Source organism: Nerophis lumbriciformis, linkage group LG04, assembly GCF_033978685.3.
Source record: "Nerophis lumbriciformis linkage group LG04, RoL_Nlum_v2.1, whole genome shotgun sequence".
Classification (NCBI taxonomy): domain Eukaryota; kingdom Metazoa; phylum Chordata; class Actinopteri; order Syngnathiformes; family Syngnathidae; genus Nerophis; species Nerophis lumbriciformis.
Window position 1 is genome coordinate 26,056,766 of NC_084551.2, and position 23,948 is coordinate 26,080,713.

General features: G+C 36.4%; 1 protein-coding gene across 1 annotated transcript in view; it reads left to right on the forward strand.

Annotated features, from left to right (window-relative positions):
• The window catches only part of slc6a3 (solute carrier family 6 member 3), a 32,487-nt gene that overhangs the window by 5,917 nt on the left and 2,622 nt on the right, over nt 1–23,948 (forward strand). The window contains exons 5-14 of the mRNA XM_061951084.1: nt 2,153–2,369; nt 4,943–5,081; nt 6,546–6,680; nt 8,550–8,653; nt 9,768–9,892; nt 11,683–11,795; nt 13,189–13,317; nt 13,493–13,592; nt 21,226–21,326; nt 23,553–23,720. Of these exons, the coding sequence (XP_061807068.1) occupies nt 2,153–2,369; nt 4,943–5,081; nt 6,546–6,680; nt 8,550–8,653; nt 9,768–9,892; nt 11,683–11,795; nt 13,189–13,317; nt 13,493–13,592; nt 21,226–21,326; nt 23,553–23,720 (1,331 nt within the window). The remainder of the gene's footprint in view (nt 1–2,152; nt 2,370–4,942; nt 5,082–6,545; nt 6,681–8,549; nt 8,654–9,767; nt 9,893–11,682; nt 11,796–13,188; nt 13,318–13,492; nt 13,593–21,225; nt 21,327–23,552; nt 23,721–23,948) is intronic.

The window sequence follows — 23,948 nt, forward strand, 5'->3', positions numbered from 1 at the left end:
CCCCAAAAACGGATTAACTCGCTGGAATATAAAGGCAATATAACATACATCCATAAACGTGGATGCATATGCAAAAGTGCAATATATTTAGCTGTACAGTAATCTAGTTATATCGGCACCTTTTTGCTCTTTTATCCTGCACTACAACGAGCTAATGCAACAAACTTTTGTTCTTATCTGTACTGTAAAGTTCAAATTTGAATGACAATAAAAGGAAGTCTAAGTCTAAGTCTAAGTCTAAGTCTAAGTCTTTAAAGTAATGGCAGTGATTATTATTAAGTTAGAGGAGCGGCTCCACACTGTGCATGGAGACACACTTTTAGCTGATAGCTTGTCTGCCAGGTGACTAAAAATAAATACAATATTAGCCAGAGGTGATAGGCTTTGAAAGACATTAATTGGCAATGGCTATCACCATACTTTTTTAAGAAGATCGTCTGATATTAATCGATCAGCACATCTCTACATGCATGTTATGTATTGTATTGTATCTTATTATACCGTGTAGGTGTATGTAATATCATGGCCTGTCAGTGTATGTGCATGTTTTGCATTTATTATCCCCACTTAATCAATCAATGTCACCCTCCTGTCCATTTGTCCATCTACCTTCCCACTAAATTGTCAGCGAGTTGACTTGCCTTTGATATCTACATGTCGGTGTGTCTGCTCGCCTGCGCATTTGCTTGCCCATCCACATGTCAGTCGCTCTTTTGTTTGCTCGTCTGTGTCGAGCCGCGACAGGCATTGTTTATCCTCCCAGAACATCAGGTTCTGGTGGCACTCATATGGAAAGCAAATGAAAATTAGGCTTTTAGACTCAAGATTGTCTGAATATATTTATACTTTTTTTTTCCGGACATTAGGTTGCAATCTACATGTACTCTTCAAAAATCACATACTAGTTTCCAAGGATGTATTTCATTTGCATTAAGTTGCTTTATACCTTGTGTAACATTTCCTAACATTTCACAGTGATTATGCATGAAATACCTCCTAAAATGTTATGAAAAGACCATCTGTTGCATCTCAGCATGCAACCATACTTCTATTGGGTGTCCAATCATGTCCCTGTAAGGCTGAAGGTGTCTCACAGTTGTGCATATGCTTTTCGAGAGTGTGTATATGCAAGCGTGGGCCTTCAGCGTGTGAACATGTGCCGTCTATCAGGGTCCTCAGAGAAGACATTGACGTTCTAATCACACGGTCCACACACTGTCATTCTCTGCCTCTCAGTGGGGGGATAACAGTAATTATTCAAATGCACACATACACATGCCCATATTGACAGTAATTATTCTGATCAACAAGCTGGTTTCCTCTCGAGATCAATGCATCCAAAGAAAAGGGAGCAAGGAGTAGAATCGGGCGGGGATGGAAGCACACCAAGACGCCATGTGGCGCTAATAACAGGCATCGTTCTCGCACAAATATCACATCCAGGCAAGGAAAAAATCAATAAGTCACGGCTGGAGTCACGGCTTCTTAGCAAAGGTTGACACTTATGTTTAGTTGTAGATATTAGTCATACAAAAAGGGTAGATGTGTTGATAAGTAAGTCTTCAGATGTGCTAGTGTTCCGTTTCATATTAATCTGATCAAATGGACTTCTGAAGTTTGTTTTTGATTAAATGTAACAGATGCCAGCTTGTATGCTGTATATTTTTTGTGCTGTCAAATGATTTATTTTATTACACTTTTGAATATAGATTACTCAGGATTAATCACAGGTTATTACTCGCGTGCATAATTTGAATTAACTTTAAAAAGACTCCAGTTTTCGGACACAAATGCAATTCTATTGTCAGAATGTCATAAGGAACATTTTATTTTACTTGAATGAACTACATTTATTTTCTCAAAACATTGGGAACAGTTTTATTTAAAGTCCCGTTTGGGTTTATTTTGAAGTAAATTGCCAGAAACACCACCAGTCGGAGTGTCTTCACTCATCTTTGCACTAACGTAGGCATTGACCTGAGCCCACCATTTAACAATCGCACTGTCTCGATGGTATTATTATGTGCGATCAAAATAAATTGGGTGATTACTCTGCATATATACATGATTAACACAATGATTTTGAGTGATTAATCAAATGAAAAACTCCCTGTCACAATGCACATTTAATATTTAATCTTCCTCTTAACAGGTGTCGGATTTACAGTGATCCTCATTTCTCTCTATGTTGGCTTCTACTACAACGTCATCATCTCCTGGGCTCTCTTCTACCTCTTCTCCTCATTCACTGGCGAGCTCCCGTGGGTGCATTGTAACAACACATGGAACAGTCCAAACTGCTCTGACTGGACTGACAACAGCACCATCAGTGACATTTACAAGGCCACTCCGGCTCAAGAGTACTTTGAGTAAGTCAACCCGGATCTTGGTTCTACATCCAAACATTTACACTCGCGCTTGCAATCCCACAGTGGACCCAGGGGGCATTGACATTATACTACAAAGTATTTAGTAATCTAATGCTATTTTTTTTTAATGTAATATGTGTTAAACAAAGATGAGTACGACATCACCGTCGTTACGAGCCAGAGGTTGCTTTCCAAAGGGAAAAATTATAACATGATGATGTGGGGTACAGGCGGGGTCGCCCCTTCTATACTCAGAGCCCTGCGAGCCGTGGCAGCCCTCATTTTCCAAAAATAAGCGGATGTAAACTGTCAATTAATTAATGACAAGGTGCTTTATGTGAAATTGTATCGCAAATGTATTGCTAGCCCCATCCTGCTTCGTCACTGTTAAGACTATAATGGCAAATTTCCCTGGTTATTCCCATTGTCCCCTTGTGGCGGGCAATGTTATTGCTAGGCTGGTAAATAGTCCTACTGGGATCGAGTACTGGCTGGAAATGTGTCAGGAATATATTTTTTAATTATGTTGAATTTTTTTGCACTAAAGAAAATTATTATTGAACAATTTCCCATGAATTCATTTTGGTACAAAACATCCTGCTTAGGTGCCCAATTTAGCTATGGGGCGGCCCTGGTGATAGGCAGAATGTTTTAAGTGTCCACTGATTGGTAGTCCAAGCCACCTAGTCCTGGATATGGATAGCAACAATGCGTTCCTTCAAGTCTTTATCCAAAATGACGAAACACAACAAAAATTCACTAACATTCAGGACAAAATAAACAGATTTTATGTAGTTTCTGTCATTATTTCAGTTTCTTGTCACCCCATTATCTTGTTATCCTAAAAGTTTTTCTTTTAGCATCCTCATTGAGAAAGCTTGCTAAGTTAGTCTCAGTTTCACAAATGCCGGTCGTGATAGCTCAACTTGTGACATCAGAGTTAAATGAATGTGTTCAAACATTATTTTTCAAATAAAATAACCACCCTCATTTTCTAAATTAATATGCTTCTAAAAACATTTACATTTTCTTTGTGATGGGGGATTTCTGATTCAAGCAATTGATATACATTAATTAGGGTGGTTGAAATTAGTAGATTAAGAATCATTAATCTGATTAGAAATTTCAACACAATCAACCCATCTTCAGCACATAATATCTCAAACTCAGGGCCCTTTTCTAAACACAGATCGGTAAAATGTCATTCTGTGAATGAGAGAGCGCTTCATATGAAATTTGACCTCTGCTTCCTGCTATGTCACTGATTAGAATATACATAATTCCCCACTCTGTCGTACTGGCTGCCACACTGCCCACAGTTAGTATTCGCTTCAAAAGACGGCAGTACTGAAATTGAATCAAAGACAAAGTAGATTTGGGATGATTAAAAAAAAATGCTTTAATGATCTTAACATTTTTATCTGCTACTAAAATAGATATTATCGAACATTTTTTCCCCATGAATTTGTCTTAGTAAAAACACTCATGCAGGTTTTTTTTTTTTTAAAAAGGTACCAAAATAGTTTCAAATGAATAAAAAAGTGTGACATATTTTTATATGACAATCGCCCTGCTCAAACTCCCTGAAATGTCTCTGGCAATGCATTTCGGGCAGTATTTTCCTCGTTAATGTAGATAAATGTATGTGTGTTTAGAAAAACATGAATATGATGTTTAAGGTCTTTCATGAACATGTAAAGTGCATATATATATCCTTCTTTCTTGTTTGTCTTCGCTCTTGCAAAATGAAACACGATTGTAAAAATAATTATATTTATTGTGGTTAAAATAAATTAATCCATAGCAACCCTTAAGTTAATCTAATTAAATATTGTAATTGTTTGAGACCACTAATATGAAAATATACCGGGTGTTGCCATACAACATAATTTCTATTTTTATACTACTTATCAGGATCTCTTGTGTATCAGCGTTTTAGCATGTTAAAAGTGTTCAACAACCACATACTGTATAGTAACCCCTATAACCTAAAAGTTGTGTGACAGAACATGAGATGCCATGCTGCGGTTGTGGTCAGTCACAGAAGTAAACATTCATTTTTGATGAATCCATTCATCCGTAATTTATTTTGAAAGTACTTTAATGTAAAATATTCATACAATTTTCAACATTTAATCCTCAAAGATGTTTGAGCATCTAGCGAATGTACTGTAGTTACCCATTCTTTGTGAGCAGATGCTGGCCAGGTGTCTTCTATTCCCGTGAGAGGGGGTGGTTTTGTTGTGACAGTCAAAGCTTTTCATACATCTTGGTTTGAATGGCAGTGTGCTATTTACATTGAATCACCTGCAGACAATTTGACTGCGTGTGCTAAACATCTTATTACGTCTTATCTGTCAGACCTTCTTTTAATCAATGGAAATTATGGCATCAGCCGTCTGTATTTCTTTTTTTAAAGAACACATTGTTTTTAAAACCATCCGTTGTGAGTTATTGCATAATCACCTCTGCCATTAGAAGATTGTGTCATTCCATTTGTTAAAAGAATTATGTTATATAAGATGGATCAATAAACAGACTTAATTCTCATCAGACGTTTTTCTTCCCCATAGGCGAGGGGTGCTCCACATTCAAGACAGCAATGGTATTGACAACCTAGGTCGTCCACGCTGGCAGCTAACTTCCTGTCTGGCTGTGGTCATTGTTCTGCTTTACTTCAGTCTGTGGAAGGGAGTCAAGACTTCTGGCAAGGTAGAGAATGGCAACCCAATTGTTTATGTAATCATACATCAGGGATATTTAACTAAATTGTTTTGGGGATCACATTTCCAGAAAGCTAAGGACCAGGAGACCGGACTTCTCCCTTCACTATTAGTCGTGTATTAGTGTATTTTCCAGAGAACCAGCATCCTCTACAGTAGACATTTAGTTTGGATTGATTTATTTTGTCAGTTACATGATCGCTCTGGTGTTTTTAGACTTAGACTTAGACTTAGACTTCCTTTTTATTGTCATTGAAATTTGAACTTTACAGTACAGATAAGAACAACATTGGGGGGACGGCGTGGCGCAGTGGAAGAATGGCCGTGCGCGACCCGAGGGTCCCTGGTTCAATCCCCACCTAGTACCAACCTCGTCATGTCCGTTGTGTCCTGAGCAAGACACTTCACCCTTGCTCCTGATGGGTGCTGGTTAGCGCCTTGCATGGCAGCTCCCTCCATCAGTGTGTGAATGTGTGTGTGAATGGGTAAATGTGGAAGTAGTGTTAAAGCGCTTTGAGTACCTTGAAGGTAGAAAAGCGCTATACAAGTACAACCCATTTATCATTTAACATTTTGTTGCATTAGCTCATGGTAGTGCAGGATAAAAAAGCAATACGGTGCACATATAAATAAATAAATAGGTTACTGTACAGATAAATATATTGCACTTTTTCATATGCATCCACGTTTATGGATGTATGTTGTATTATCTTTTTTATTGCAGCGAGTTAATCCATTTTGGGGGGAGTTGAGGGGATAAGTATTTAAGGACCTTCTGCAAAAAAAGCTAGTCAAAGATCATCTCTATGACAGCACTCTAGTGTTTTTGAGAGTCTGCTGCAAAAATGTGAGTCTCTCACAAGTTTTGTTGAACTGAAATTACAGGCCACCAAGTGAATAGCCCAAATGATGGAAAAGAGAGGACCTGGAATAGAACCTTGAGGAACACCCTTAGTATAACTAAAGAAGTTGAACAAATGACTACTGACTGCATCTGAAGTAAACAGGCTAATTACATTATTGACATTACGAAAGAAAAAAAATGGCCAAAAAGTAGAGGACTTAAAAGGGTGCCTTGAGGAACGCCTCAGTTAAAGTGGCCCAAGTTCCTCTATACGACAGGAGCACTCTCATGTTTTTAGGAATATGCTGCAAAGTTGTTTGTCTCCCAAGTTTTGAATGGCGTCATTCCTGGGCCAGATTTGTGATACATGAAAAGGAAGGCCCGGCTTCTTCCTGAATACCTGGTATTTTAAATATGCTTGCAAATTCAAGTACACAAAGCATTCAGAGGTGTGTGTATCACTTGATGAGAGACATATTTCTCACGTGGCTATCTCACTGTTTCAAACATGCACCTGTTCTAATTGCGTGTGTGTGTGTGTGTGTGTGTGTGTGTGTGTGTGTGTGTGTGTGTGTATGTGTGTGTGTTTGCCTTCTGTGACCCTCTCAGGTTGTGTGGATCACAGCCACTATGCCCTATGTGGTCTTGACTGTGCTGCTGCTCCGAGGAGTCACCCTGCCGGGAGCCATAGATGGCATTAAGGCCTACCTGTCTGTAGACTTCCTGAAACTCTGTGATGCCAAGGTAGGAGCCAACTGGATAGTAAGGACATGCATGTAAAGTAGGGGTGGAAGTGTAAACAAGGAGAAGATGACCTGAATGAATAAAGCAAATACAGCAAAAACTAAACAAAATGTTTTATGGCTTAGTGTGTGCTAAAGCCAATCCTCGCTGACCAGTCGCCAGTCAATCACAGGGCATAGCCATTCACATTTATTACATTATTCACATAATTTAGAGTGTCCATTAACCTAATGTATGCGTAATGAGTATAATACTGCCTTTCGCCCGAGTGCAGCTGGGATAGGCTCTAGCTCCCCTGCAACGCCGAGAGGAACAAGCGGTATAGACAATGGATGGATGGACATACGGTACATTACCATATATGCTGAGTGCCACCCAAAAAGATTGTGAGTAGTAACACAAATAAAAACAGAAAAATGAACAAATAAAAGAGATGATTTGACAAAAATCTTTACATCTTAGTAAAACTAAAATAATGCTATTTTGTAACAGTAAAAGAGAAAGTCGAACACTAATACAAATAGACAGAGTAGATATTGAAAGAGTAAAGGAAATCACATTTTTTGGTGTAATTATAGATGATAAAATAAAATGGAAATCTCATATAGAAAAAATATGCAACATAATGTGGCAATAAATATTTCTATAGTAAATAAAGCAAAATATATTCGAGACCAAAAATCACCTTATATTCTTTACTGCCTGCTAGTGTTACCACATCTGATTTATTGTGCAGAAATATATGAAGAAATAACTACGTAAGTGTGCTTACTTCAAAAACGGTGTTACAAAAAAGGTCAGAGTAATACATAATGTTGGATATAGAGAACATACAAACCTTGTATTTAGGAGCGAGGAAATTTCACGACTGGATTTGTTGCACAGGTGGCATCCTATGACAGTTCCACGCTGGAAATCACTGAGCTCCTGAGAGCGGCCCATTCTTTCACAAATGTTTGTAGAAACAGTCTCCATGTCTAAGTGCTTGATTGTATACACCTGTGGCCGGGCCAAGTGCTTAGGACACCTGATTCTGATCATTTGGATGGGTCGCCAAATACTTTTGGCAATATAGTGTGTGTTAGTAATTGCTACAGAGTAGAAAAGGGGTCGGTTTTATTTTCGGGCCGGTTTGGTGTCATTCCTTGGCCAAATTTGGCCGCCGGGACGTTAGTTGAATTTTCAAAAACTAGTGACATTTGGAGCCTTGGAGTTTGTATTTGATTACACACTAATAAAATCAATAGTAAAAAAAAAATATATTATCATAAAAAAAACCATGGCCAAATCTTGTTGAGGGGCACACAAAGCTTAGAGCTGGCATTTCCCACCTGTCCTTACCTAGCCATACATTTGTATTTAAACTATTTTTTTAGTCTGCTATTTCTGTGAATGCATCTAAAGTGTAGCAACTTATCTAACAGCATTCACAGAATGACAACATTGTCAGTTTTTATGGAAAATGAGGACTAAAATACGCTAAAATGTGTGCATTACATTTACAGTGCAGAGCAATAAATTAAACACTGTGTTTCTGCATATCTCTTTACTCTCGCCTTTAAATGTTTCAGATCTTATTTACATTTTCTTGCAAAGGAGCTCAACAAGTACCCATAACTAAACACTCAGTTATGAACAAAAAAAAAGGGAGTACGAATAAGCGAGATATGCATCCCAGGGGATTGGAGAATTAGATTAAATAGATACATGGCGCAGTAATTTGCAAAATTACCCCCCGTATTCACAAGCGTCTTTCATCTATTGCCTTTGAAAGAGTTTCCTGCAATTATCCCTCATAATGGCTTTTTTCCTCTCCTGTGCCTTTTGTTTGCTGCTTCACACAAGTGCGTCTGTTCTGTCGCCCCCCAGGTTTGGATCGATGCCGCCACGCAGATCTGTTTCTCGCTAGGAGTTGGGTTTGGTGTGCTAATCGCCTTTTCCAGCTACAACAAATTCAGCAACAACTGTTACAGGTAAAGAGACTTCCAGGTGGGAAGTTGCCACGGCACACACACACACACACACACACACACACACACACACACACACACACACACACACACACACACACACACGCACGCACGCACGCACACACACACATTCAGTAGGTGAATTACAATAACCTTTGAAGCTGCTTGAAACCTGACATGTCTTTGACACCCCACTGTGCAACAGACAGCAGGTTGCACAAGTAAAATGTTTCTGCTCTTTAAAACATCATCAGCACCCTGAGCAGGCTTGTTTGTTTGCTTTTTATGCTTTGTTTAAAAATTGACACGTTGTCCATTACTCCATTTCACAATACTTTGGAAGGTCCTGTGGATATATATATATATATATATATATATATATATATATATATATATATATATATATATATATATATATATATATATATATATATATATATATATATATATATATATATATATATATATATATATATATATATATGTCTTGATAAGGTTATCCAAAAAATAGTGCTCGATACCGTAGTAGAGCGCAATATATGTATGTGTGGGATGAAGTAGTCTTGTGATTTTTTTCCCACACATACATATATATATATATATATATATATGTATATATAAAAAACTATATATACATATATATATATATATATATATATATATATATATATATATATATATATACATATCTATATATACATACTGTATATATAGAGAGAGAGAGATAGATATATATCTATATATAGTTATATATATAGATATATATGTATATATTTACATATATGTATATATGTATCTAAATATATATATATATATATATATATATATATATATATATATATATATATATATATATATATATATATATATACATTTACATATTTACATATATGTATGTAACTATATATATATATATACCAATTTTTTTCACCCAACATAAAGAGGCAATACACTACATGTCATCAATGCTTACACATTAATATGCATCTACAGTATATCTATCTGACTCTGATTTCATGGACTGCTGTGTTGCTTTTAGGAATGTGTAACCTCAACCTTTTCAAATGTTCTCTTTTTGACGTTCTAATCTTCACCTTATTTGGTTTTCATAATGCAGGGATGCCATCATCACCACCTCCATCAACTCTTTAACCAGCTTCTTCTCTGGCTTCGTGGTCTTCTCCTTCCTTGGCTATATGTCCTACAAGCACAACGTCCCCCTGGACAAGGTTGTAAGGGATGGTATGGTTCTCCACAAATGTCCCTCCCGTACAGAATCAATCCCATTGGCCATCACTGCACCCTATTTTTCAGCGATGTGATGTGGAGTTTAGGTACAGAGGGTTTGTTGGGCTCAATAGTCAAATCTAGTCTACTTGACTTATTGATCTGGTATCTGTCTGAGCTCTGTGCAACTTACAATCATGCATTAATTACCAATGTGACTGTTAAATGTCAGTCGCTGTCTTGTATTGAGAAGCCTGGTGCACTGTCCATGGTGCTGAAACAACAGACAGCAACAGTATCTATATTAGTGCTTCACCATTATTTTCTGTTACGCCCCCTATAGGAAGAAGAAAATACTTTGTACCCCCCCACTCTTCGCCGCAAATAATTTGCTCACAAAAAAAGCACACCTCTGCGTAACATTGTAAACTTACTAACATTGAATAAAACCAAAATTAAAGACCTGTAGATGAACTTACAACAGAAATCCTTATTTAAACTATAATTGTTTTTTGACCGACTTGAACCATTTGATACCAAATTGTTTTATTAAATAAACTCAATGAATAATTTGTTCGAATTCGATTAGCAACAACAATTTGGGAGCACAATTTATACTATAAAAAAAAATGAATAGAACAATTGTTTTTTTTTATCAAAATGAAAAGTCAAGATTAATGGCTACAATGAACATGTTTTGAAGTGCACCGTTTTTTAAGCTGGGTTTGAAGCATGATACTGTATGGTACTGATAAAGCATGTTTCCCGGGGTCACATGCTCCCCATTGGCATCGCACCGTGACTCCCCACTATTTGAGAAAAACTGATCTCTAACAACATTGATCTATACCAACATTCTACTATAATTGTCCTTAAAATGTCTAATGGGCAATAACACTGGATTACATATTTTAACATACACAGGGATATTCAACTAAACTGTGTTGGGGTTCACATTTACAGAAAGCTATAGGGACCGGACTTCTCTCTTAACTGTTGGTCTCATTTTGGATATTCCGGAGAACCAGCATCCTCTACAGTAGACAATTGGTTTTGGTCTATTTTAATTTTTTCGGTCAGAGTTACAGAGGCGCTCTTCTCTTTTTATTGACCTTATGCATTTTTTTATTTTTTAAAGATAGGTTGGTCATCTTTGACAGCGCTCTCGTGTTTTTTAAGAATCTGCTGCAAAAGTGATTCTCCCACAAAGTTTTTGAACTGAACTCATGGGCCAGCAGTGGAATATCCAGCAGTGATGAAAAAGAGAGAACCTAAATTGGAACATTTAGGAACACTACTAGTATAACTAAATGTGTTGACTAAATGATTACGGACTGGATCTAAAATAGACAAGCTATAACATTACGAAAACAGTATGTAACTGCCAAAAAGAAGATGATTTAAACAGGTGCCTTGAGAAATACCTTAGTTGTGTGAATCACAAGTTTGGACTGTAATTTGTTGCCAATCTGCCAATAAATTGTACAAGTTTCTTTATAAAAAAGGAGCACTCAAGTGTTTTTAAGAATTTCCCAAAAAATGTTTGTCTACAAAGTTTTGAACTAAACACGAGCCGGATCTGGCCCTTTGGCCGGCATTTGAAGGAGAGCCCTGCTCTATGCTCACTGTAAAAGCAATACCAATCCAACATGGCGAGCTTTTTTGTAGTCCGTTTTGTAATAATGCACACATGACTAAAATATACCCTAAACCGAATTGTCATTGAATGTGAACCATTTACAAAGTGAAGTCAGAACACAAATTGGGTTTTTCATTGTTTGATGCAGTTTTCATTATTTTTTTAGGGGCTGGCTTGGTCTTTGTTATTTACCCAGAAGCCATTGCAACACTGCCTGGGTCATCGGTGTGGGCAGTAATCTTCTTCATCATGCTGCTGACACTGGGCATTGACAGTGCTGTGAGTATGCAGTTTTTTTTTATCTATTCCATCAAACAGCACAAAATCATTCAGTTTTACAGTCTTATTAATATAAATTTGGGGTCTAAACTCTAGCCAAACGATCAAATATTTTGAACGGCTAATCTACGTAGACAATGAGTACTAATTCAAATAATAATGTGTGAATCGGTTCTCAAGGTTCAAAAACGAGTTCCTACGTGAACGTCACAGCAATCAACCGCTTCAAGGGAACAATGGTGAGCGGTTGCGATTTACGGAGTCGCAATCAGGTTGTAAATACAGAAGCATTGATTATTACTTATCTATTTATCAGTGCTGACGTTACATGTTTATTGAAATATGAACATGTAAAATATAATTGTTTTGATCCAAAATTATTTGAACATGTTCTGTAATGTTTGCCACTTTAAACCACCTTAATTATGGTAAATATTTCAAGTCAGTTAAGAATAAAAAAACAAAACATTTCTAACACCTATGTTGAGGTCTACAGTTTTGAAAATGTCATTAAGTTGAAATAAATAATAAGTATGACAGAGAGATTTGCAGCATTATAATTTGTAAAATTCTATGGAACAATATTATGTTCTATTGAAACAAAATAACAATAGTAATAATAATGGATTAGATTTGTATAGCACTTTTCTATCGACTAGATACTCAAAGCGCTCACATTCACTCCACATTTACACGGCGGTGGTGGTAAGCTACATTTGGAGAGGGGGTCCAGGCTGAGGCCAAGGACAAATACCTCGGAGCCATAGCATACATAAATATAGTAGAGAATAAACTTGATTGCCTCACAAAAAAGTTTCTCAAACCAATCAAATGTTCATACAAACATTTTACAAAGAGATCACTGCAGACACAAGCACAACTCGATTGTATTCCATAAGATGAGGAAAGTGATATTTTTAAGAGCCAGTTCCTTTGACGCAATTTCGCTTTTTCCCTGACTTTATTACCTTTATGAACCACTTCTTTTGGGATTCTATGAAAGCTAACTCTCTATTTGAAAGACTGGAACACCCAAGAACAGAACTTCACTCACTCTCACTTGTTTTAAAGCTACGCTCAAGCTGCTTGACCATTGTGTGAATAAAGCTGCGAAAAAGAAACATTGATATGATGTCATATGCAACCAGCAGTATAAGGTAACATACTTGTAATTTTGCACTTACATACATTTGTAACTGTTAGCCAATTAGATTAGTCACATTTAGAAACTGTTGCTGAGTTTTTTCTTTAATCAGATTGTTTTACACATGTTATGATACATATACATACTGTATACCATATCATTAATTGGAGGATGCTGAATGGGTTACATGATGGTTGTGGTAGTTTAAATGTGCATTTTGGTGACTTTATGCTGTCCTTTGTCTTGTAGATGGGTGGGATGGAGTCTGTCATCACGGGGCTGATTGATGAGTTCAAATTCCTTCACAAGCACAGAGAACTGTTTACCCTCTTCATTGTGGTCGTCACCTTCCTCATCTCACTCTTTTGTGTTACAAATGTAAGTTTTGCACCATTAGTGAGAGTTAGTTTCATAAGCACTTGACACACACACACACACACACACACACGTATATATATATATATATATATATATATATATATATATATATATATATATATATATATATATATATATATATGGTGGATGACTCTTTCTTTCTATGTCACTCTAGGGCGGGATGTACGTGTTTACTCTGTTGGACCACTTTGCAGCTGGGACATCGATTCTCTTTGGAGTGCTTATTGAAGCCATCGGGATTGCGTGGTTTTACGGTAAGAGAAATTGAGAGATGGAAAAAGTGAAAAAAGGATGATTCATGTGGCCGTGGCCAGCAATGCTGCTGTTCTATTAGAGCCCTGATGAAAAATATGTCTTTATGGTTGTGCTGTGACTCAATATGACCGACTTCTATTAAGTGTAGAGCTACGAACATATCAACAAATATCAATGTTTTTTTTCCTCTTCAGTCTCTGGCCACCTAAATGTGCCACCTGCTTTGGACATCATCATATTTTCATATTTCATCGAACTTTGTAGTGCTGCAGAAAATGTAAATGAAAATTGATTGGTTGATTGTTCACTTACCTTTAAAGGGGCCTGATATCATGACTTTCTATGTAATCAAGTATTCCCTACATGTTGACAGGCAGAGTTACATACACTATTGAGGTCGGAGAATTACCTTGACATAGATGACAAGATCTACACATGGCTCTTCTTACTTCTTAAATAAGTTCCATAAATAGTTGGCCAACAGTCAACATTTTTCAGCATCCTGTTTTGCTGATTGACCATGTTGTCATAAAGTTGTCTGGTACAGTTCGCCAATACTGCAGTATGTCCAATCATTGTGTCCATTTTGCTACACTATGCAAAATGCTTTTTCCTGCATTTCAATCTTTTCAGACTTTTACACATGTTTAACTGCTGTGACTAATGTTCTACTCTTGCAAGATGTGGAAGTGCCATACAATAAGGATAATGTGTCTGTGAGTTATCCCTAGTTTCATTTTTATGGCAATAATAAATCTTGTGAACCGTCTCGGGTACGTTAATCGTTCAATCGATCAATCAATCAATCAAACTTTATTTATGTATCACTTTTCATGCACAGGCAAGTTGCAACTTTAATGCTTTACAGCATTTAAAAGGAAAAAGAATAAAAACACACGACTATTGACATTAACAAAACATGGCATAACACTGATGATTGAGGAAAAACACCACCTTTGGGGTGTCCACACAGGAGAATAAATACAATTAACTTCATTGAAAAAATATAAATTTAAAACAGGTTTTAAACTATATGTAAAAATAAGATATACTTTAATAAAACCATTTGTGAGAATAAACAATATTAGTGGCAATAAAAGCAATAAAATAGAAATTAACAGAATGAAGCTAAAGAACTAAAGAAGAGTTTAAAATTATCAGTAAAAAAAACCTGATTAAAAAGGTGTGCCTTTAACTTTAAAATAAATATATATATATAATTAACTTCACAAGATTTCCACAAGATCTTTTGCACTTCTCACAGCACAAATTCAGGAACTCCTCTTAACAAGTTGGAGTACACCCTTGACCCCTAACCAAGCGCAACAGGGAGAAGGTGGCATAATCTGAGCATATCGGCAAAAATGAGAAGAATGCAGATTCACTATGTACAGTTTGTACACAACTTGATATTCAGGGAGTATTTCATTACAATACGTTTACAAATAGTGCCCCACTGGGGTACAATATCATTTTGAAAGACCCTAAAATGAACAGGATAGCATTTTTTAAGTATGTAACTGCAATATACTGCAAGCAAAAAGTAGTTAAAAACAATAAAGAAAAGCAAAATAACTAATACACCACCACAGCCATTAATATATGCAATGCTATAATAACATTATACTGCTAATAATAACATTAGCAATGATCATTCTAATTCTACTATAACATGATATTAAATTTGCATTGTTTGAATGTGCTCTACAAATAAAGTTTGACTTGAATTCACCAATGATATGATAAATAAATGATAAATGGGTTGTACTTGTATAGCGCTTTTCTACCTTCAAGGTACTCAAAGCGCTTTGACACTACTTCCACATTACCCATTCACACACACATTCACACACTGATGGAGGGAGCTGCCATGCAAGGCACTAACCAGCACCCATCAGGAGCAAGGGTGAAGTGTCTTGCTCAGGACACAACGGACATGACGAGGTTGGTACTAGGTGGGGATTGAACCAGGGACCCTCGGGTCGCGCACGGCCATTCTTCCACTGCGCCACGCCGTCCCTAAATATGAATCAATAATAATAAAAAAGAACAATCCCTGGTGGTTTAATGGTAGAATGTTCTTCCTTTCATGGTAAAGGGCATGCGTTTGATTCCAGGCCAGGGTTGCACCACAAAGGGCATTCTGAGTTAAAATCAACTAAAAAATATTCATGCAATTAATTTGTCGTGGCGACACCTGACAGAAAAAAACTAAAAGTGGAAATAATTGAATAATATTAAATAAGAAATGATGTTTATTTACATACCCAACAGGTAAAATGCATACATAATAGATAGGTAATATAGGTGACGATTTTTAACTAAACACAATGTTTTCAATAGAAAATTGAACTTGCAGATTATTGTGGTCCTAACTCTCGCCACTACTGCAGTAATGAGCGGCTTCACATTGTGTGCTTTGTTGTGGTGCACAAACAGTGTGACATTTGTGTTACTGAGCCGTTGTGGTCCAGGTCTTGGAGATAACTGCATGTGGGATACAGGGAATTCCCGTTTGTCATGAACTACTCAACTGGCTGATAGCCACGTTGTCACGGTTGACAACTGCGGTGACCTCATTTCACCTTTGGCACTCCCTTTTGCACAAGTCTCCTACATTGTTACATGTTGTTTAGCTTGATTTGTACAATTTGCATCTATATTGCTACCAAAGGTTTCTCAAGTACATTTCACTCTACTTGAAAATTGTTACTTTAAGCCTTTTTCAAAAATATTTTTGTCAACAAACCTTAATGTCGCAGATAGATTTTAAATTATATGGAAATGCATTCTGGTTTTGTGAATTTTGCCATTATAAATGGATGGCGTGTAATTTTAACCCACTGTGCAACCATCTAGGAACATTTACATAGCATGTGCAAGGGGTGTGCCGATACAATTTTTCACTTCTGGTACAATACCGATATTGGAGCCTTGACTATTGGCCAATACCGATATTGATCCGATACGATGTAAGCAGAAATCATACATACTTAGAAATGAGTCGAACCGAGAACAATGGTAGATATGAAAAACACTGACATATTTATTAATAACCGTTTGGACTGAACTTATGCTGTCTTTGAATTGAAGCGGAGTGGTAATTTATTTTTGAATGACACCTAGTGGCCACAGTAACTGATGAAGTTGAGTTAATGATGCAGTAAGTCGAATGATACGGACACATTTGCTACTGGATACTTATTAAATATGCTTTTGCCTTGGAGACTTTGTATGTGTAAGTAATACACAACTATAATTATCTGATACTTGTTTTTCATTGACAAAAGTGGTGTTTTAGACTGCAATATTGTTCAATTAACGACACTTATTATGAATCTCTCGCGTTTGAGGTTATTTTTCGTATAGCTGCTGACTTCTTGTAGCTTGGCCCTTCACTAAGATAGAAGAAAATATCAACTTTGTGTACTTATTGGAAGACATTTAGCTGTTAACTTGGTGTCCGGCATTGCACAAGCAAGACTGCCTATTTTTGAGAGTTGATATGCAAGCCGATATAATCTGATACTGATTTTTTGGGAATATTGGGCCTATATGAATATTGGATCAGGACACTTTTAGTATGTGTGGTAATGACTGACCCATTTTAAAACAGCAACATAATCAAAGAATATAATGTGAATGTCAGAAAAAAACTGACCTGAACTTCTGTCCTGGGTTCCTTTTCACATATCCACTAAGCCTCACCGGGTGGGTTCAATACAAACTCGCCCTCAGGCGGTGGAGTCTGTATATTGCCCCACTTTGACGGGTCTTGACCTTGGCAGGCCTCATAAATCAAGCCTACGGCCACTATGAGCCTTTTTTTTCTTTTCTCATAGTTTTTGACAAGGACCTTTCCAAACCCTGCCCACATTGGTCTTTCGTTCTGCTGTCCTTCGCAATACAAATCTTACCAGTGAGATATAACTTCTGGGTGGGAAAGCAAATTCTCTTTACATTTTACTTTGCTTAAGAACACATTGAAATGGTCTTACCAGCCAACATTGACCATATTAAATCCAAACATATTATCTTTTGGAATTTGGTAGGTTTTCTTTTTACATTATAGGAACTGTATAATACTATACAATTGGACAACTGTGACATGATAAGATATAATAGAAGAATGATGTAGAACCAAAAAAGGGGGGTCAGCGGGGACTGTGGGGATAATTGCTTTATGACCCAAAAGTAGGGGGGGTTACGACCCCCCAGGAAGTTGGCATGGCTTCCACATAGCACATCTTGGGGGGTGCTATTAGGGGTATGATGTCACACACATAGAGCGTGGCCTAAACCAGAAACAGGAAGTAAACACCATTTCCGGCCGCCGTTTTAATTTTGTAGTTTTTAAACTGTCTGCAGTCTTGGTTGTGGTTCTTAAATCAAAATGATTTATGATTCCTTCAGTCAGAAAGGGGTATCACAACTTGTAGTTTTCATAGTCACCAAAATTCTGCCAAAGCACATACTTGCCAACCCTCCCGAATTTTCCGGGAGACTCCCAAATTTCAGTGCCTCTCCCGAAAATCTCCCGGGACAACCATTTTCCCGAATTTCTCCCGATTTCCAGCCGGACATGAGGCACGCCCCCTCCAGATCCGTGCGGACCTGAGTGAGGACAGCCTGTCGTCACGTCCGCTTGGCCAACCAAAGAGTAACCACTGAACACTATACCGTATAGTGTTCTGTGGTTACTTTTTGGTTGGCCAACTGTTTACGTTGTATTGCGCACTCTGGCGGCAAGTGTGGGAGTCATTGTATTTTTTTTTTTTTAAAAACCTTTAATTATAACATTCAACATTTACATACAATCAAAGAAAAAATAATAAGCAAAACAAGTACAGAAACAGTACAAAACAGCGCCAGGGGGTTTGTAAACTCAATAAAGCAACTAAAGAAGAATGCAATATATATATATATATATATATATATATATATATATATATATATATATGTATATATATATATATATATATATATATATGTGTAACAAAATGTAAAGCCATAGGCTCACACAAGTTCCGTAAATAATCCAAATTTGGAGCACAGCATCATCGTTTTCACAGCTTTTTGGTTGTTAGAGGTAGAGAGTGTTTTAACGTAGAGTTCTAAATCTTTTTTAAAGGCACAAAAAACAGGTCGGGTATTGAGAAACTTACATTTATGAATATACAATTTAGCCAACAGTATAATGAGGTTGCAATGGTAAAATTCCTTTTCAAATTTGTTTTCATATAGCGTAAATCCAAATATCACATCTTTAAAACAAAGCACCAGTTTGTCATGGGCAAGTGCGGGAGTCGGTTCTGAAGTATAAAGTAAAGAGACGTAACTTCATCACCTCACCTGGTTATCGACTCCAACCCAGAATATTACACTGCACATGCTCCTTCAAAGGCTGTGCTACTGGCTGCAAAGCATTGCACTTTCAAATACAACAATGAGTAGAGAGGAGTGTTATGTGAGTATATGTGTAAATAAATTAACACTGAAATTCAAGTATTTATTTTATTTATATGTATATATATATATATATATTTATATATATATATATATATATATATAATAAAATACATATATATATATATATATATATATATATAGCTAGAATTAACTGAAAGTCAAGTATTTATTTTATTTATATATATATATATATATATATATATATATATATATATATATATATATATATATATAAGAAATACTTGTATTTCAGTGAATTCTAGCTATACATATACTCCTCCCCCCTTGGTTTACAATAATTAAACAAGTGTGGAGCATTTAGACAATCATGCATTCCTATGGTTTTAACATTGTTTTTCTTAAAACAAAACATATTTTGTATGGTCGTATTTTATAGCGCATTTTTTATGTATCAAGTCCTATAGAAAACATTATTTTTTTTACTATATAATATAGCTAAAACTGATTAAGCACATAAGTCATAATCTAGACATTTCTATATTTGTGCGTGCTGTATGTGCATTTTTTTTATATGTGGTATTATGTGTAGTAATGTTAAAACCCACTGTTGATTTTTGAAATGTTGGTAGTAATATAATATTTTTGTTTGTAGTGTTTAAAAAGCAGGACAGTGTTTAGAAGTAAATACACGCTTATTTTTTGTTAATTACACCTTTAAAAGGCCATTCTGATGCATTCAGGTAAGGGAGATACTGTAGATAGTTTGTAGCAGTTAAACGAGGAACCTTTACCATAATGAATAGTTGTAAAATTGCCTTAAAAATTATTCATTTATTCAATAAGTAAAATGAGTATGACACTCAGCTCTTATGCCTATAGCAGAATGCTACCAAAAAAATAATAAAAAAATGATATTTTGCAATTGTACTGTCTTCTAGCTAAGGATATTGACCACTAGATTGCAAATATAGTTTAAATATTATTATTATTATTATTAAAATTATCATTATTATCATTGCTTTAGTAAAGGGTTAGGACGAGACACATAAAAAATACGCTCTAAAATATTAACAACATACAAAATAAGTTTTGCTATAAGAAAACAATGTTAAAACCATAGGAATGCATTGATTGTCTAAAAGCTCCATAAAATAGACATTTACACTTGTTTAAATATTGTAAATCAAGAAGCTAAATTTAATTTATTTTTAATTTGCAGTTTTTCCAATTAAATATATGACACATTCTGTGGAAAGGGCTTTGATGTTCCTGTCTCTCAGTGTATATGCATACAAATTGCCTTGTGAGTAATGGGGGTTAAAACAAACAATGTTGGAGGCTTTCCTAAGAAAATGTGAATAAATGATCAAGTTGTATGATAACTTTAAAACAGTGGAAATATAAATTAGATACCACTTTAAGAAGGATGGATTAAGATCAATAAAATCAAATTGAAGTATTTCACGTAAAAAATTTAATACCAAAAATTTGAATACCAGACTATACACTATTAGCTGTAGATAATTGTCTTTGATGTAGGAGAGAGACACGTGCCATGTCTATGGGATTAAGTATGCGTGTGTGTGTGTGAAGGGGTGTGTGTGAAACTGTGTATTCCACAGAGAGTTTTTTTTTTTTTTTTTTCATAACTAAATAATGTTTATAAAATAATAATATGTAAAACAGTATGTCAACTATGTTTTAAGTTAAAGCTTAAAAACTACAAAATTAAAATGGTGGCCGGATATTACATACAGTATATACTTCCTGTTTCCTGTTTAGGCCACGCCCTATCAGTGTGACGTCATCCCCCAATCGTTCCCCCAAATTGGTGCTATGTGGAAGCCATGCCCACGTCCTGGGGGTCATAGCCCCCTCCCCCACTTCCGGGTCGTAAATCAAATATCCCCACAGTCCCCGCTGACCCCCCTTTTTTGGTGCTACATCATTCTTCTTAGAGTACATGAAACAATTTATTTTGTGAAAAATTATACCCACATTTAAAGAAATATCAGAAAAAAATTTAATATGTGCATCATGACCATGCATCAGTGTTTCGTAAATGGACCCAAAGTTATTTATACAAAGCTCCTGTAAATTCTCATGACAACAAGTTGAATCCACTATGGAGTCATTATTTTTCAAATGAAAGGTGGCTCTCTAGTTTTAATCTCACAGTGTTTTGTGTGTTGTTATCCAAAGGAGTGGACCGTTTCAGTGACGACATCGAGGAGATGATTGGTCAAAGGCCAGGGAGGTACTGGAGGTTGTGCTGGAAGTTTGTAAGCCCCTGCTTCCTCCTGGTAAGTAACTATTTAATATTATGAAAATAAAAATTAATAAATTGCTCTGTGCAAAATTCTGATAGCATTTTTGTTTTTCACAGTGATCGTTTTGACATGGTAGAACAGTGCAATGTAGCACAAATAGAGAACATCCAAACCTAATTCTCAAAAGATCTACCTGTCCATAAAGGTGCAGCATTTGAGTAACTTGGACACAAATTGAAGTGTCTACTCTAGAATCGGGATGACTGAAATCCAAGCATTGTTTCATCATCCTCCTTTTACCAAAAGATAGTCTCATAGCTAACAGAAGAAAAAACAGCTACAGTGGAACCTCGATTCACAAACCTAATCGGTGCTTGAACAGGGTTCGTAAATAGAAAAGTTTATATATTGAAGCAAATTTCTTCAGAAGAAACAATGTAAACATAAATAATCATGTGTTCCGGGCTAGACAAAAGTCAATATTTTGATAAACGACTTTGAAAACAATATAAGGTGCTATACACACACGCACGCACGCACGCACGCACGCACGCACGCACGCACGCACGCACGCACGCACACACACACACACACACACACACACACACACACACACACACACACACACACACTCTGTCACTAGCCTTGTGGTGGTCTCACAGTTTGAAATCACAAAACTCCTTAACTTTAACAGCGCGGCAGTGTCACTGTAAATAGTCTTCCTGAATGATTCAAACCACACATCACTTGTCCATTGCTTTCTTTGGAGCTAGCAAAACTAGAAAAAGGTTGTAAAAAGGCTAAACAACACATACAACGCACACAAAGTAGCACAGTATGTAACAGCAGCACCCCTGAGCTGACAAACAATGAGCACCTGTGATCGATTAGCCTGTCCACAAGGGCTGTGCCGCCGGGAACATAATGGCTGCACTGAAAGGTGCACAATGAGTGGATGAAACATTCGTACACTAAGACAGGTTTCGACCATCCATGCAGCCATCTTTTTTCACTTATTCAAGATTGTGTTGTTGGAGCACTGGGGCAGAAGCCTAAGCAGAGAACCCTAGACTTCCTTCTCTGCAGCCCCTTCATCCAGCTCCTCCCGGGGGATCCCAAGGCGTTCCTTAGGCCAGCTGGAAGACATAGTCTCCCCAACGTGCCCTGGGTCTTCCCCATGGCCTCTTACCGGTTGGACGTGCCTTAAACACCTCCCAGGGAGGCCACCTCATCTGGCTCCGTTCGATGTTTCATACACCATATAATTATATTCAGGTTGTGGTTCCTAAAGGGAAACGTTGGTACAATGAGGGGTTCTTAAATCGAGGTTCCACTGTATGCCACGATGTAGGGCTGTGAATCTTTGGGTGTCGCACGATTCGATTCAATATCGATTCTTGGGGTCACGATTCGATCATAAATCGATTTTTTCGATTCAACGCGATTCTCGATTCAAAAGCTATAGTTTTCTGATTCAAAACAATTCTCTATTTATTCAATACATAGGATTTCAGCAGGATCTACCCAAGTCTGTGGACATGCAAGCAGAGTAGTAGATTTTTGTAAAAAACGTTTATAATTGTAAAGGACAATGTTTTATCAACTGATTGCAATAATGTAAATTTGTTTTAACTATTAAATGAACCAAAAATATGACTTATTTTATCTTTGTGAAAATATTGGACACAGTGTGTTGTCAAGCTTATGTGATGCGATGCAAGTGTAAGCCACTGTGACACTATTGTTCTTTTTTTTTCTTTTTTTATAAATGTCTAATGATAATGTCAACGAGGGATTTTTAATCACTGCTATGTTGAAATTGTTACTAATATTGATACTGTTGTTGATAATATTCATTTTTGTTTCACTACTTTTGGATTGTTCTGTGTCGTGTTTGTGTCTCCTCTCAATTGCTCTGTTTATTGCAGTTCTGAGTGTTGCTGGGTCGGGTTTGGTTTTGGAATTGGATTGCATTCTTATGGTATTGCTTTGTATTATTTTGTTGGATTGATTAATAAAAATTAAAACAAATTAAATAAAAAATAAAAAATACAAATACAAATCGATTTTTTTAAATGAGAATCGATACTGAATCGTACAACGAGTATACTATATTATACTCAAACATTTAAAAAAATGCATTCATCATTTATAAATGTTGTGTAAAAGTCTAAGGTCTTGAATTATTGCAGTGACATCAGCAGACATATGAAAAATGTAAATGTAACTAAATGTTTTCTTCAAACAACTCTCTCTCAGTTTATGGTGGTAGTCAGCTTTGCGACATTCAACCCTCCCAGCTATGGCTCCTACACCTTCCCTCCCTGGGCCAACGTGCTGGGATGGGGTCTGGCCATTTCATCGATGTCCATGGTGCCACTTTACGCCTTCTATAAACTTTGTACTCTGCCCGGAAAGTTTTGTGATGTAAGTCTGAGCTACTACATGGCTCATGATCAAGAGTGTTTGCCTAACAACAAGTACAGTCTTCCCTCGTTTATGGCAGTTAATTGGTAATAATTGATAAATTGATAAATGAAATTCCGTGAGGTAGGCTTTGTATCAATAAATTGAATATGTTCATAATTAAAGCATAAAAAACAGTTATAACAACCTTCTAAATATGTTTCTTGAACATTAATAAAAGCCCTCTTA